Below are 15,405 nucleotides of genomic sequence, written 5' to 3'. Positions count from 1 at the left end.
AAACTGAGATCCGATTTCTTGGTTCTTTTTATTTAAAAATCTTGAAGAAATAGGCAAAGGGATAAAATTAATGTGTCAAAAATAGCGTTGTGGACCCCTCACTACCAAAATGTGAATCAATATATAGGATGGGAAAAATTTGTAATGAAAAATGATCAAATAATGGCGTTCAAAAAAACTTTATAATGGTAGCTTGGATTGTTGACCTGTTTGTGAAATGGCCAGCTAGGCTAGGATAAGATTGGCGGCATTCGATGATTTTAGTTTTAAGCGCCAACAATGGTCATAATTAATGGTCATTTTCGTTCGGAATTCTTCAGAAAAGCTGGAAAGCTGGATATTACAGGTCGTTGGAATCAAGGCTAATAATAAGCTAGACTGTTTCGGTATCTCCTTCTGCGGGCCTCGCAAACAATAATTGAGGTGCGGATTTTATGCGAAAACATTCCGAATTAATATAGGAATCATTCTATTCAGAATACAAATCCATAGGAATTTCAGCCTTCACCTTGAGATCTCCTTAGCCGGTGTTTTAAAACGTAACAGCATGAATCTTCCAAGTTCACCCGCTAAGATTAAATTAGGTATTTTGGAATGTGTAATCATATACGATCGCAGCTTTTAAAAATTTTATGCGCTTTTATCCCTGCTCGATTCTACGAATTTTGTAGCAATATTTATTTCGCGAAAGCAGAAGTCTCTTATGAGGAAGTTTTTCACAATTTCCACCATTTATTTGAGCAACTTTTAATGCCTGGTATCTTATGAGGACCATGAATAAGATGATGTATGGGAATATTAGTCGTTAATGGTTATGAATCATAGCATGGAACGACATTATCAATTGAACCGTGGGCAAAAAAACAGTTTGAGAGCGTTAATAGCCGTGCGTTGCTTGCGCCCAAAGTAAATGGGATGGGATGAAATGGAAGATACTCACTACCCACATTTATACAAGCTGTAATGCAAAACAGAATCCTGCGTTACGTTTTGTTGAGATGCCGGGGACAGTAGTTGAACGATGAATGGGCATATTCTTAGTGAAATAGTCTTGCCCTTTGCTATATGTTAGGAAACGTGAAGGATAGAGTTAAAACTGCATTTTGCTCTGCTTTATCTTCACTCAAATTGATTGGTTTTTTTAAATGGTAATTGGAAACCCATGTATGCTCATTATTGGTCAAAATTACTCCGGGAAATATAAAACAGGCCTCTCGGTAATTGCTTTTCAAAACTCTCAGGAATACAAGGGTAAAAAAAATCCTGGCGTTACGATTCATTCTGTAAAGAGAATATGTGACTGTGACCTTTAAGATTCATTTGCAACATAAAGTCTCAATAGATTTGCAGAAAGATTACAATGTTGTTTTTAGTATGTTGTGTCATGTTGACACTACAGCGGGGACATTATTGAGCAAATTTAATTCCATCTTATGCATTCGAGAATTATTTTTCAGTTTAAACAAGTATGATATGTATATAATAATAATAATGACGATGAATGATAGATGATTCTGAGCGGCATAACATTTTTCATCTCTCTACTAATGGATTTGGATTGAAATCGCACTTTTTGAAGATCTTCTAGGGCTTGAGATCACAATGAAGCCGGATGTAATTTCGCAACCGTAGTTATAGTGGTTTGAATCACGTAGGTACTCCTTTTATTTGCTTATAATTTTTTGCTGCCTTGATTATTATCGCATCCGACCTTTCTATGTGTTTTTTCTTCACCCGCCTCTCTCATATCGGTAACTTATTAAAAATGTGACGTCAACTAATGCCTGCCTTACTTCCCACCCTTCCCCAATTCCAAACCCATCCCCGTCCCTTTCAGTTCCACTTCTACTTCGCCTCTCCCACCCTTCTCACAAAAATTTCATCTCCACTTCTCCATCCCTCGCAGAAATTCCGATCCTCCGCTTCGGAATGGAATCCGTTCGCCCCAAATTCACCCTCTATTGCGATCATTCCATACTGATCGAACGATCCATATTTCGTTTCTTTCTCTATTTAACTAATGTTGTCGGGGTCCTGAAAGTCTAATATGAAGCTTAAATACAGAAAAAAATAAAACATGAGTACTCTCAAAAGGTTAGGTATGATTTGTGTACCGATAATGATTCCCACGATCTTAATCGTAGAAAATTGCAAGCACTTATTTCAATACCACTTTTCTAATTACTTCCCTTCCTATGGCTATGTTAGTCGAGATTTGGACGATAACTAGACTGAATTAAAACGCTATTGAAGCCAGATATTTGATCGTGTATTCCTAATCGTTTGTAACAATCTTAGGTACATCCTACTTCAAATTTCCTATGCATTGAGGTCTCATTACAAGGTTGCCAATGGCACAACATTGCCTATGGTACCACATAAACCGTTTGTCTTGTGTTAGCTTCCCAGTGGGTACATGCTGTTTTATGATCTGCCATTACTTTTACGTTGAATTTCATTGGAAACGTGTTCATACCTACCTAAATGACTTGGATGTGTGGAAACTGCATTCACTCTTCCAGCTGAATTTCAAATATATATTTCGAAGACCTTGAGATAAATTCTTCGAAGGAAATGGAAAGCGTCACATACTTCATCTTACTTCGTCTCATAAATCCTTCATTGAGGAATCTGAACGATACGCTTGTTTAGGCTCTAGTACTTTAGCTTGTCTATTCACAGGACTTTCCATTCAGAATTTCCCCGTGAGTCATAATTAGACGGTACCGTAAGAATCGATGACTGTTTTTCTTTGGGCGTTATTGTGCTGCCTCCGTTCAAGGTCTTATAAAAATTTACTGATTCGGCGGTTCATGATTGACGTATTGCGACATCTTCTTATTCTCATATTAGTTTCGCTATTCTTTTCAGCCCTTAATTTATCCTTTAGGGGCACACGGACTGAGTCTCGTGTAGTTGGATGAGATCGAAAGCCAGATTTGATGTGTCGAGAGTGGGGTTAGATCGCCGCTATTGCTTTGGCCCAGCGAAAATAATTTAACATTCTTATCTCCTATAGTTGAAAATATAATATTCCCCTTTCTTTCACTGTACTAGTAATAGAACATAGCCCTTCTCAAAGTGAGGGAAGAGGTTTATTTATGAATGTAAAGTGTGTTACATCTTTAATTCTTGTTGCTAATGTGAAGAGCAATATAAATTACTTTAGGAAAAAAACGAATGACTCAATATCCCCAATTCATATTTCTCACATCAGATCATTAATATTGTTGGATGTATAAGAGGGAATGTTGTGGTTGAACTTGGAGCAGTGACAAAATGAGCGAAATGGTTTTAAAAAAAATATAATGCAACCGTTTTATCAGGCTAACACAACGCTTTTTTTAATTTCCTGTAATCTAATCGCTATAAGTGGTTTTTTCTTTGTAGTTATCATCATTGATTTATCCGTGAGTGTAATGGTTGATTTCCCTTTTATTTAGTCTCAATTTTATTTTGAGCAGAAAATCATTAATGCACGTTTTTGAGATGTATTGTTGATAAAATATCTATCAGTCTATTTTGTTACCATCGTCTTGATTCAAAATAACAGGAATCGACGAAAACTATAAATGATCACCTCACAAAATATCTGGAATTGTCGAATTCTACTTCATGTGTCTTCGCCTCACAGTCGTAAACTTGTGAAAATGTCATTGTTTCCTGGTGATAACCCAGCATCCATTTCACCAATTCAGTCGAAATCATACGGCCTTGGATTGAAAGATGCAGGTATGTAGAAGGTTTTGTACTCCGGAAGAAAAGCGATGCTGAATTATAGAAAAATACATTACCTTGAAGCAACGTCTCCTTGTTGTTTTATTTTCTTCAACCGTTCGTGAGCGTGGATTAGTATTTTTCATTGGACTCGAGCCATATCTTGGATGAATCCCGGAATACTATGTTCTCGAATGTGGGTCACATGAATTTTCAAAGGGACGCGACGATTCCGTCCTACCTCCGTCAGGGTTTTATTTCAGTGAATTTTGACGGCATTGAGTGCAGTAGGTAGTCGCCGGCTTAGTATTGCCGTAGAGTTATAAATCACTCCTTTTCTATCGCATTGAGCTCTCTCGCGGATCTGCACCAGCCATCCTTCCTTGTACCCAATATTCACCACCAGTGCTTCATTCTCCACAGCGTCTGGACTTTGAAGTGGATTTAAGGAGACCGCCACGTGAATGCTGACGAACTCTCGGACAGAAGTACGGACACACGTCTCCGCAAATCCCTCGGATTAAGGGGGCGTGGTCGATGCGCAACAGGCATTACCCGCGGAGAAGGGGATAAGCGCACACATTCGCCCCTCTACCGACATGCTGGGTTAAATATTCTTGTAGCTTGAATTCATTGCACGCAACGTTTTTTAAAATTGTAATTCCTCATCGTTAAAATACATGTACTGTTTTTAACCCCTTGCGCTGAAAGGAGGAGTCTATCTTGTCATGAACTTCTGATGCCAAATCGCACAATGACGAGTGTAGCTCGCCATCAGACTTTAGCACTTTAGGACTATTTAGGGCAGCGAATAGATATTTTGAAAAATTAACAATGTTAAAAACATCCATAGTATACATTATTGAGAACTAACATTTCATGAAATATTATGCATTGGAAGGAATAAAATTATTTTATAAGAGTAGCGATGGCGGTGTTCCCGAAGAGGAATCCTTACGGGAAGAGGATTCGTTGGTGAACAATGTGAAATAATAACCATTTTTTATTTCACTGTTCCAGGTTGATTACAAACTACGAAATATTATTTCATTGGCTACCACTGTATTTATAAGGAACCACAGACACATAAATAGAGGATAGGAGCACGGTATAGGAGAAAATAAATTGAAGTGGAAGGGGTTAAATAATTGAAGCTTGTACTCATCATTGCCCCCTTGTTAATGGCGATAAATAATATTGGAGCTCTGAAAGGTTATCCACAAGTGCTCCCGCTTACGAAAATTCTAAAACTCCTAATTCTAATCTAGGGCGAGGTGAATGATATATCCTAGTTGAAAATTTCACCGAAAAATTTGTTTGTAAAATTGACCGTAGAACAAGAGGCTTTCTCAAAATAATCGCTTTAAGGTCATCCCTTCTGCTGATTTTAAATGTTTATAAATTCTTTTTAATTTCAGCGATTAATAGGCTTATTTTAAATGGGAGGTTTTTCAACGCATACGGTAATGGAATAACATCGCCATGTACGATTTTCTTGTGGAGTGTGGTACATGCTGGTAATGGTTACTGGCGACATCTGCTCCGAATTCCATACCACTCTGGGGGACAGTCTCGTGGTCCACATTCTACGATGAAAATCAATTTATCGATTATCTTTTTTATTTATTGCCTCGCTACTCGTGGAATCGATTAAAACTGTTGATTCCGACCGTGGTGGAGTGAATCCCAGCCGATGCATTGTGAGCTGCAGTGGGGTTGCTGCGTTAGCCTCGCGCACCCTTCCCATATCTCCAGCTGAATTGAGAATATGTAGAACTGATTCATGCTTACCGTGTCACTTTCCTCGTCATGAATGAGTTCTGAATGAAAGAACGGTGTATTACTGATGGTTGTTACTAACTTTCGTCGCTCATTACTTCCACAAAAGCGATTTCGACAGTTTTAACTCCGTCGAAAATATTTGCACAAGTTTACCTTTGTACTTTCTCATTTACCGTAGATGTGTTTAACTATTGACCCTTCGATTTTTTTCTCCCGTTATCTAATCAATTAAAATTGTCCATTTTCTGTTTCCATTTAATGCCAGTTAGTTCTCTTCCATCGCCATCATCCTCTTCATCGTGTTTTTTTGCAATTTGTTTATGTGCATTTATTATTTGAGTTTTTCCCGATTTTTTGTTAATAGGTCGTGAGCCATTTAATCACCTTACGACTTTTACTTACTCATTTTACTTCAAATAATTAGCTAAACCCATTTCCTACTAAATTCTCATGCCAATGTTTTAATTGCTTACATTGCTGCACTTTTATTTTATGGTATACTTACCCATCACATAATTTACTTTTTATCACTAAGTTGATTTTAATTATTTCCATTGCCCCACATTATGGTTGCCATTCAAATTATAACCGTTTTGCATGCTTTGCTTTAACATGCGCATCATTTACTCCAAAGCTTTACTTCGTCATGTATCGCCTCTGCACAAGTTTCTGTCTCGTGTGTTTTTATGAGACTTCGAGGAAAAAAAAACGTATTGCGTCTGATTAATATCTTCCAAATCACGCTTTTGGACAAATTTATACCTGGAAGTCCTGTATTGTGTCACTAATTGCTATTGATGTAATTTATATTTTTAGATTTTCTTTTTTCTCTTGTCTTGACCTCTTTTAATTAATGATCAAAAATTCCTGGAGTATAGGTCATATAATGCAAAAAGTTTTTTTGCCAACGTTTCTGTTCATTTTAAAACCTTCCTCAGGGCTATGACTGAAAAAATGAGAGTAAAATAAAATATAATAATATACAATATTGATGCATAAATAAAGGTTACAAAACAGTTTTTTTACAATAATATAATAAAAAATGAGAGGGGAATGCACAAGATTTAAAAAAAAAATTCAATGCAAAAGAATTCAATTAAATAATGAAGCATGAAGCAATCCCACCCGGACCTTCAGAATGTCCACTATTTTTCTTCAACCCCGAAATTTAAAATGGTGCCGGCATCAAATTAATCATCTCGTGGAATGCGGACGGTGATTATACCTATTATTTTTCCCGCTTCCGAACGAAATGCGTTCTGGGAATCACTAAGCACTTGGATGATGCAATGGTGACTGCTCTTCGCCTACATCCTTCGGACACTGCGGCGATCGAGGAAAACACGGTAGCGGGCTTGGGTAGGGTGGGGAGACGGGTGGCGTGGACGGGGAAGCACGAGACGTTGGATGGACAGAGCGGTGTCGTTGTTGTCCGAGGACTGCGTTATCACGTGCCTCCGTTATCAGGGCAACGCGAGGGAGTGACCCGCGTCAGGGACCTGTTTGGAAATCTCCGGAGGATGTGGAGCTGAAATGCGTTTCTGAGTGGAGGAAGTGGAGAGGGTGTGGGGGGCTGTCATATTGTCTCTTTTCCGGAGGGGTGCTCCGCGTGCCAGTTTAATTTACGTGCGTCAAGCGATCGGGTCGGGTTGGCGACGGGGTCAGAGTTCACGGGGACACGCTGCGGGCGCTGTCAACCGTTCGCTCTTTCCCCTCCCACGCCCCATGTTTACTGGACGACGACGATTCCTCGTCTTTCATCCCCGAAAACTTTGGGTCTCCAGCCTCTTGCGCCTTTAGTGTGGGCGTCGGACGGAGAGGGGATTTAGGAGGATTGATGGTGATTGATCGATCTAGTCTGGAATGGGTCTGGGTGTAGAGGGGGGAGCATCAGAATCTCTAACCCACTACAAACTCTTTTGGTTTTTATGGACAAAGCTTTATATGAGAAAGAGAACATTTTATTGGGTTAAAAAAAGTTTTATTTTCAATACAAATATAAATTCGTTTATTTTAAGAAATATTGATATGCTATTTAAGGCAATAAATTAATATCAAGGATGGTTTTTGTGACGTTTTGGGACACGGTGGGGAAAGTTACTTCTTTTTTACGGCTTCAAACGAGTCTTTTCGGTCATGTGCACGGAATATTTCCCATTGGTTGAGATACGGGAAGAGAGGTTAGAGCTCTCCCTTGCTGCTTTGCGTAAGTTTAGAGGTCTACAAGCCTTTGCCGAGGGTGAAGCTAATTTTACACAGTGGATACGAAACCCTAGGGCGGGCCCGCGGGTTACACTCCTGGGCCGAGGTCTGAAGCTATAAGCTTATCACCTCTGCACCGCAGAAGGGGAAGGACAGGAAGGAAAAAGGAAGGAGGCGCCGCCGCGATAGGAGCCCGACGACGCCTCCTGGGACGGAATAGGGAAGGAAGGGATGGGACGAGGAATCCCGCACTGTCACAAAGGCGGGCGGGTCCTAGCACCACCAGCGAAACCAGGAAAAACCATTGCTGTGCCAGCGATTTTAGAGGATTATTCTACGAGGAAGAATGTATGAAATGATCGCTAGATAGCTAATGAATGAAATCGCTAGATAGCTAATTTTCACAGTTAGTTCTTTGTAAGTTAAACATTTTCCGAGCTAAGTACCCTAGGCGTGGGTGCATGTGTGCGTTGAAAACGTCATTGTCTTCCGCCTCAAAACAATTCCTAGTACGCTTCAACATGATCGACCAAAGGGAGCATAGTGTCGAAGTGGGCATAGCCCCCTTTGCGAGTCTTTTTCCGTGTATTTCCATTTTTCGAAGAGCTGCGTGATAATAGAGTCACGCTTATGTTCCTATTTGTCTCCGGTCGCCTATCTTTGCTTTTTTACTCTCCTTCCCTTCCTCTTGTGCTCGAGTCCGCCGCTGACCGCCACGATGCGCTTTTCTAGGATCGTATTTCGTGGACGTGATCTTTTCTCGCTTGTGCGCAGAATAGACGGATGGCGATCGTCCTCTGTTTCTCCTCGAGCACCTACGTAACCGCTCGCTGTTTGAAACGGGAGCGTGCTTGCTGTTGTCTGTCTGCAGCCCCGTTGTACTCATGCGAAAAGATGAGTGGGGAGTTAGTTCATTGCTGATACCAGTCCGAAACGAATTAACTCGGATTTCATCTATTTCACACGTCGCCTTAGATGCTAATACCTGCGATATATATATTTTGGAATCGTTTGGCCTCAAAATGGGCACAAAAGACGCACTTCATTCGGCTTTTAATGCTTCCCTCGCGTTTTAACGGGAAGACCTCGTGCTCTGTCTTTGAGTAGGGATTAAGGCATCGAGGTATCTCTCAGCTGCGCAGTTGGCATTATGACCGTTGATTTGATTTCCCGGTGAAAGGCTTTTCGAGAGCAATATTTTTCTGAGAGAGCTGTTGAATCTACTGTGTTTCTTTCCAGTAATTGAAAAGATTCGCAACCATCGCAAGATACTGCAATTACGGCTCCGTTTCCCAAGTAAAATTTGATGTATTTGAAGTTTCAAATTTTAACTTGCACAGTTCTGTATGGTTTTCCATCATATATTGCGAAGGATTTTTTCATTCTACTACTGCAAGTAAATTGCGCCCTATATTTAAATATATTTGCGAATTGTGATTGCTAGATAGCTTATGTAGGCGATGGCCACGATGGATTTTTCTGCAATCGTCTGCGGGTCGATTCCGCTAAGCGTTCGTAGCCCTGTACGAAGGAAATGCACTGTAGTGACCGGTGGAGCAGCATTAAGGTAAACCGTATTTGGGAGTGTACAAAAGAGGAATACAATAATTCGTGGGTGTCATTGCTGGTTATTCATTGCTGTCATTTGAGACCATGTTGTGTAAAACAAGAACTTAATTCCAGCGCTGGAATTAATTAATTCAGATCAAAGAGGTTTAGCGAACGAGGCATCTCATACACGCCAGAGATGTCATTTTTTAATGTTATTATGAGTGGCAGACTCTAAAACGACGAAAGGTGACTTCATATTTCTCATCATTAAAGTAGGTTGATTGCTAGGACTTTTTCTCGTAGGATAAGTGGTGAAGCAATGCATTTACCATTGTACCATTCAAATAAAATGCTTTAACCCAGGTGGTAAAGGCACAGGGTGTCGAAATCTATATCGTAAAGGAAAGCATTGATTTTCAGCGGACATATACGACTGTATAACTATGTGTTTCCTCACGCTGAATCAAATTCTTTGGGTAAATACGAGGACCTTTAAAGAGAATGTCTCAGCAATGAGCGCAGATAAATATTTTTCTGGAGCTCAAAGGCCCGCAAAGAAATCAATATATTTATTATTATAAGCACATTTTCAATGGTGTCAATACTGGAGTACTATTATAAATTTTTGCCTGAATTTTCAGTTATTGATCACATTCTCTGTGGAATTCAAAAGGAATGTTAAGTCTTGGCTGCTCATCTCTTAGCTTATTATTAGCGGAAGCCTGAAAATCTCACCTCATACTTCATCATACCAAATACTGATGTATGTACTTCCTTAACTTCCTGGATATTACAGTTGAAAATTCCTGGAGTCCTCATCCTCGTCATGTTTCTTTCTTGTAAAATTTGACCCCTCTGTTCGCTCTTCCGAATAACCCGGTCAACAATTTGCTCGTAGTTTTCTGGCAAAAGTTGAATCCTCGGTGAAGTTGAGCATGATGGGCTTAGCTGAGCGAAAATTTCACATAATGATCAAAATTAGAATGCGGGAAAGGAAGGGGGAAATGAAGATTACTGCAGGGGAATAGTCGTGGAATTTGAATTTGGTAATCGTTTTACAATCTCGTTATACATGAATCAGTTTGAATTTAACTTCCGCCTGAAGTCGCCGAATGTTATGAGGGAGGATCTGGTGCCAGTGAAAAATAAATCGTGCGCTTTAATTGCCGAAATTTTAAATACTTGCGATAAATTTCTTACTCTCCGCGAAAAAATATTTTAACCCTACGATTTTGTGCTCAATATGTGGTGTTTATCTCTAGAAGAATGTCCTGAATGAGAAAAAAAGGAGGGCTCTTTCTTGTCAAGGAATGCAACGGAAAATCACGCTAGTTTGACTATTTACACGGTTAACCATGATGCAATGCATTAACCCCCTCCGTAAATAGCAAATAATAATTCCTCGAATATCTTTTTTTGTGGTTTCAAAATTCCTTTCGTGATTGATTAGCAGAATTAATTGAGTGTAGTAGGTATACTTCGCCTGAATGATATTTTCTAGATGCATGCAATTGAATGTGTGATTTTCATGTTTACTTACTTATCATACTTATGTATTTCGCGTCTTTTCTTTGCAGTGGTGCTGACTTTCGTCAACTGCTGGGACGTGAAGTGGGCTACGCGAGTGCAAGACGCCTTCACCTTCGCCAAACTTCTGGCTTTGTTTATCATCATCGCCACGGGTATCGTCATGCTATGCCAGGGTGAGTACCAACGCTATTTTATACTCTTTTCTATTTATTAGTTCAAAATGAGGGTAAGAGGAACCATTATTTTCGCTTATTATGGTTCTCCGAAATTAGTCTCTGCGTTTATCAAGTGGGGCAGGTGGTTTTTAAGAGTTGCATAAACTATCTATGCCTCTGCCACGGTTTATTTTGGGAAATGGTACGTCGTCATCATTTCAATTAACTCATACTAATTATAGGCTATTTCTTAAAGGAATAGGAGATATTTTCCCGAGAAAAATTAAACTTAATCACGCAAAAATTCAAGCGCTTCACCAAACCATTATCTCTTTCTTCACAATCGTCAATCTTGTCGGACAATTTTTTTTTGCTTTACCTTGATAAGAGAGGCAGTGGTAGTATTAAAAGATGGAGGGATCAAAATGAATACATTATCTTACAAACAATCACGATTTAGTGGATGATTGTTTGTCGACTTGAATTGGTCTTGACTTAAAATACCTAGTTATTCACGTGTTCTTCGTCCTCGATTCCTTCTCTGTTTCTCAAAGAGATAGCACATTGCTTCCTTAAACAATTGGTTTTGCGTCTCCAGGCATTCATCTTCATTCTCTCCGTTAAATACTTGATTTAAGGATACAGAGTTGAGCTTTTACGAAACGAATGTTCCCTTTTTCCTCGTTTTAGCTCCAACGCTTGACGGCATTCTGAGTCGTAGCATAAACAAGCTTTCTAAACGTTAGTAATGACGAAAGAATAAGGCACTGAGAATTGATTCTGCTGAAGCCTTTTTGTCGTGACGTTCGCATCGTCTTCGTTTCTCGCTGGAAGTGGATCCAAAACAATCGTTTGACAGTCGCCCTTTGCCTCATTCCTTGTGACTGCCTCTATCGAATCTCATTCTATCTTCTCCCCCTTCCCCAATTCTATTTGCGACTAAGCAGGCTGCCCTTGCGATAAACACTTATCTCCGATCCGGTCCAACAATATTGGATCTGATTCATTTGAGGTGGTTGCGTAGGTATTTCAGTCTACTACTAATCTTCGCGAAGTTTCTTTCGTAATTACAATTTCCGTGACCTGCATTACTATTCCATTTTTAAAAATCGATTCAACTTTGGCATTTTATGGCACCGAGCACTTAGTTTCCAATTGGGACTACAATTATAGACCTGCGTGGCGTTCAAAACCAACATTTAAAGGGAAATAATTGTACCCTTCACTATTTTGTTGATTTTTGAAGGTAAGATACTACCCTAACATAAATAACCTAACACGGCTATTTGGGCCCTATTCTTTTGGGATAGTGCCAAATAATAGCTGTTAATATCCAAATTATGACATGACCGAAAAGTTCAGTTATTAGATCCGTGGTACTTACCAAGTTGCTTTGGAAACAAAAATTAAGGATCGTAGAAGAACTTAAAATATTTCTTTTAATGACCATTTAGCTGTGCTACCAAAAGAATGTAACTGTTTACCGCAATATCAGCTCATCTTTAAGCAGCTTATGATTCCTCCCTAAATCTAATTTAAAAAATGCCTCCGTCGAAAATGTTCTGAAAATCTTTGCTTTAAAGGAAAATGCGTTCGCTTGAGTAGGTATGGATAAACTCCCCGAGTGAGGGAGCGCAGTTACTTCCGCCAACCCGTCTGTGTTGACGCCCCTTCAATTGTCTCCCTGTGGCCTGCGTGGTCGCGAGGAGCGATTTGCTCGCATGAGAGGCGATCGGTGTCCTCATGCCGCTTTGACGTCTTTCCTCTGCACGCGAAATCTTTTGCCCTCCCCGCGCTGTTTTACGGCGCCAATGTGACCTTGGATGAATCTCCGACGAAGATCTTCGGTTATTGATGTCGTCATTGGGGATCAGACCTCGTGGAGGTGTACCGACGACGCAAACGCCACGCCTCTTCCATTGGTAGCTTTAGGCTTACGGGAAATGTGCCTCATGTGTTTAGCAGTTCTAAACATCCACCTCCCTATTTTGATGCGGAGTGAAGGCTCAGATGTCATGAGGACTGTCTCAAATACACTTGAAGTGAAAGGTGTATCTATGTTCGGAGGAATCAACAGATTTTTTGGTATTGTCTCCATTTACAGCTCTATTTGAGTATTGTTTCCTGATCAAGTGGTTTATTTTCATGCTTTTTATCTCTAATTAGCGGGTGTTTTCGATTCTACATACAAAAAGGATGAAGTTCTTATTTATTCGACTTTTTATGCAAATTTTATGCTTTGGAATCTACGGACTTAACCTTCTTTGCCCTCAATTTATAATATTTCGAATCTTCTCATAGATTTTTTCATTAAGTAACATTTTCTAATATTCTATGCATTGGTATTATAAATAGTAGCCCCAGGAATGATGCAAAATGAATTGCATTCAAAGCAGCTGAACTTTTTCAACTTATATGGTTAATTACGAATGCGTAGGCCCTACCAGGAAAAATAACGCGGAATGTGGAGGTAAATTTGTCGGGAGAAAAGGTAGTGCAACATGAGAGCTACCCATTATACCCCAGCCTATAGTGATTTGACTTTTTGTACGAAAAAGATTGAGTACGTAGTCCGGAAATATCTCGCTGGAGGTTAGTTAATGAAATGGCTAAGTTTTCTTTTATTCAAGGGTTTATTACCTAGCCGCCATCGTTAGTCGGCAGCTATAATATAATATCCAAGAATTTGCTCATGCCCTTGTGCAGAGTTTATTAGCCTAATTATTATAGCTATTATCTCTCCCGCGATTGGAAAATATCTTACCAGTAATTAGAGCAATGGGGAATGTAGCCATGATATATCGCAAATATCATGGCTATTATCACCCGAAAAAAACATGGCTGCCATAAAGTTATATTGTTGGCAATTATTATTATTCACTAACTCTTGATTAACATCGTGGTATTCCATTATAAGTTTTCTTGGATATCACACAATTACTTATACCACTTATTTTTTACATAGCGCGACCCGAAGAAAAATTAATTAATTAATTTGCACCTGAAGATGATGATAATTCATTAAAACCCGGGTCGCGCTCTGTAAAAAATAAGTATGGTATAAGTAATTGTGTGATATCCAAGAAAAGTTAATTATTATTATTATTATTATTATTGATATCATAGCATATTTATACTCATCAAATTCCACATACTTTCATCAGCTACAAAATATTATTTTTTCATGGAGTATAAGTTACGGAGGAAGTCGAGACCACAGAGTCCGGAAAATAATGACTCGCGGTATCTATTTTTCCACTCAGATATTTTATTAAAGAATAATTCTTGACTTGATACTCTAGCTATAAATGTGATTATTATACGAGTATGACGCAAGCTCATTCATGATAGGGACTAAAGAGTCGGAAAACACATTGATTGGTTACGATGCGTGGAGAAGCTTAATTTTAACGTCCTCTCGTTTTACGGCCACATTCGAAGGGCGCATCTCTATGGAGGAAGCGATTATTTATTTACGCGTCCAAAGATTCGTTTCTGTGGGAAGAGTGGAAGGGAGGGGAGGAGAAAGAGGGGACTTAGCATCTGTCCTTGCCGCTTGTCGCAGGAGCACGAGGCATCCATACCGCCTTGATCGAATCGCGATCATTTCGTTCTTGCCGGAAGGGGACAACCCGCATGAATTCAGCGACCGAAATTGAGGTGAACTAGACAAGATATAGTAGCAACCCTCAATCGGCTTAGATGAATCTACAGAGAACAGAAATAAATGATAAAAAATGGTGAAATTCTTCTCTCAGTGGCAAGAGTCGTCGGCTTAACTACAGATACCACGCGTCGCATTGAAACGAGCTCTCCGGTTTCATTCCTCTGTGAGATCCAAGCCACGCCGAATGGAGACGTTCTTAAGTATTCTTTTGGAGAAAAATGAACAGTACCACGGCATTCAAAACGCTATTAATGAGGCACGAAAAGTAAAGAAAACGCATTTTCATGGTATGATTCCCAAGAATAATTGTTCAGTGAAGCTATTATTTCTACGGCTGAATCCTTTTATTAGAATTAAGTTCTTTTCTGTACACCTGGATGGAAGAATGCCCTGGAAAATACCTTTTTACCGAAACATATTTGAGCACGATATTGGTGGAGAAGATAAGGGGGGGAAGTCCAAATTCTAAATGCTTCTAGCAAATTAAAATATTTGTTGAAATGCAGGCGTAAAAATGTTTAAGACGCTAAATACAAAAGGCAGTGGGATGGAAGCCTTTCAAAAATGGCAATATTCTGATTCATCATTGTTCCTGGCTTTGGATAATTTTCGAAATGTCGAGTATTTCATTGCTAAGATCCTTTTAAAAAGTATTTTGAGATAATTTTGATAGCCGGTTTAATAGATAGAGATTTTTTTATTATAGGTATATCCAGCGAAAAAAACATGTACTCCCTCAGATGAATTCGGAACTTAATTGGCTTAAATATTCAAGTTGTGAATAGTTTAGAATTATTAATA

At 39.3% G+C, this 15,405-nt stretch overlaps 1 protein-coding gene across 4 annotated transcripts in view; it reads left to right on the top strand.

Moving 5' to 3' along the window:
• Window positions 1-15,405, top strand: part of LOC124153366 (Y+L amino acid transporter 2) — a 178,801-nt gene that overhangs the window by 66,477 nt on the left and 96,919 nt on the right. For all 4 annotated transcript variants that reach the window (XM_046526481.1, XM_046526479.1, XM_046526478.1 and 1 more), the window contains exon 3: window positions 10,830-10,955. In XM_046526481.1, coding sequence (XP_046382437.1) covers window positions 10,830-10,955 — 126 coding nt within the window. The remainder of the gene's footprint in view (window positions 1-10,829; window positions 10,956-15,405) is intronic.

The sequence above is a fragment of the Ischnura elegans genome, chromosome 2 (genome assembly GCF_921293095.1).
Source record: "Ischnura elegans chromosome 2, ioIscEleg1.1, whole genome shotgun sequence".
Lineage (NCBI taxonomy): Eukaryota > Metazoa > Arthropoda > Insecta > Odonata > Coenagrionidae > Ischnura > Ischnura elegans.
Note: the sequence above shows the minus strand (reverse complement) of the source record. Positions and strands in the feature narration are given on the sequence as shown.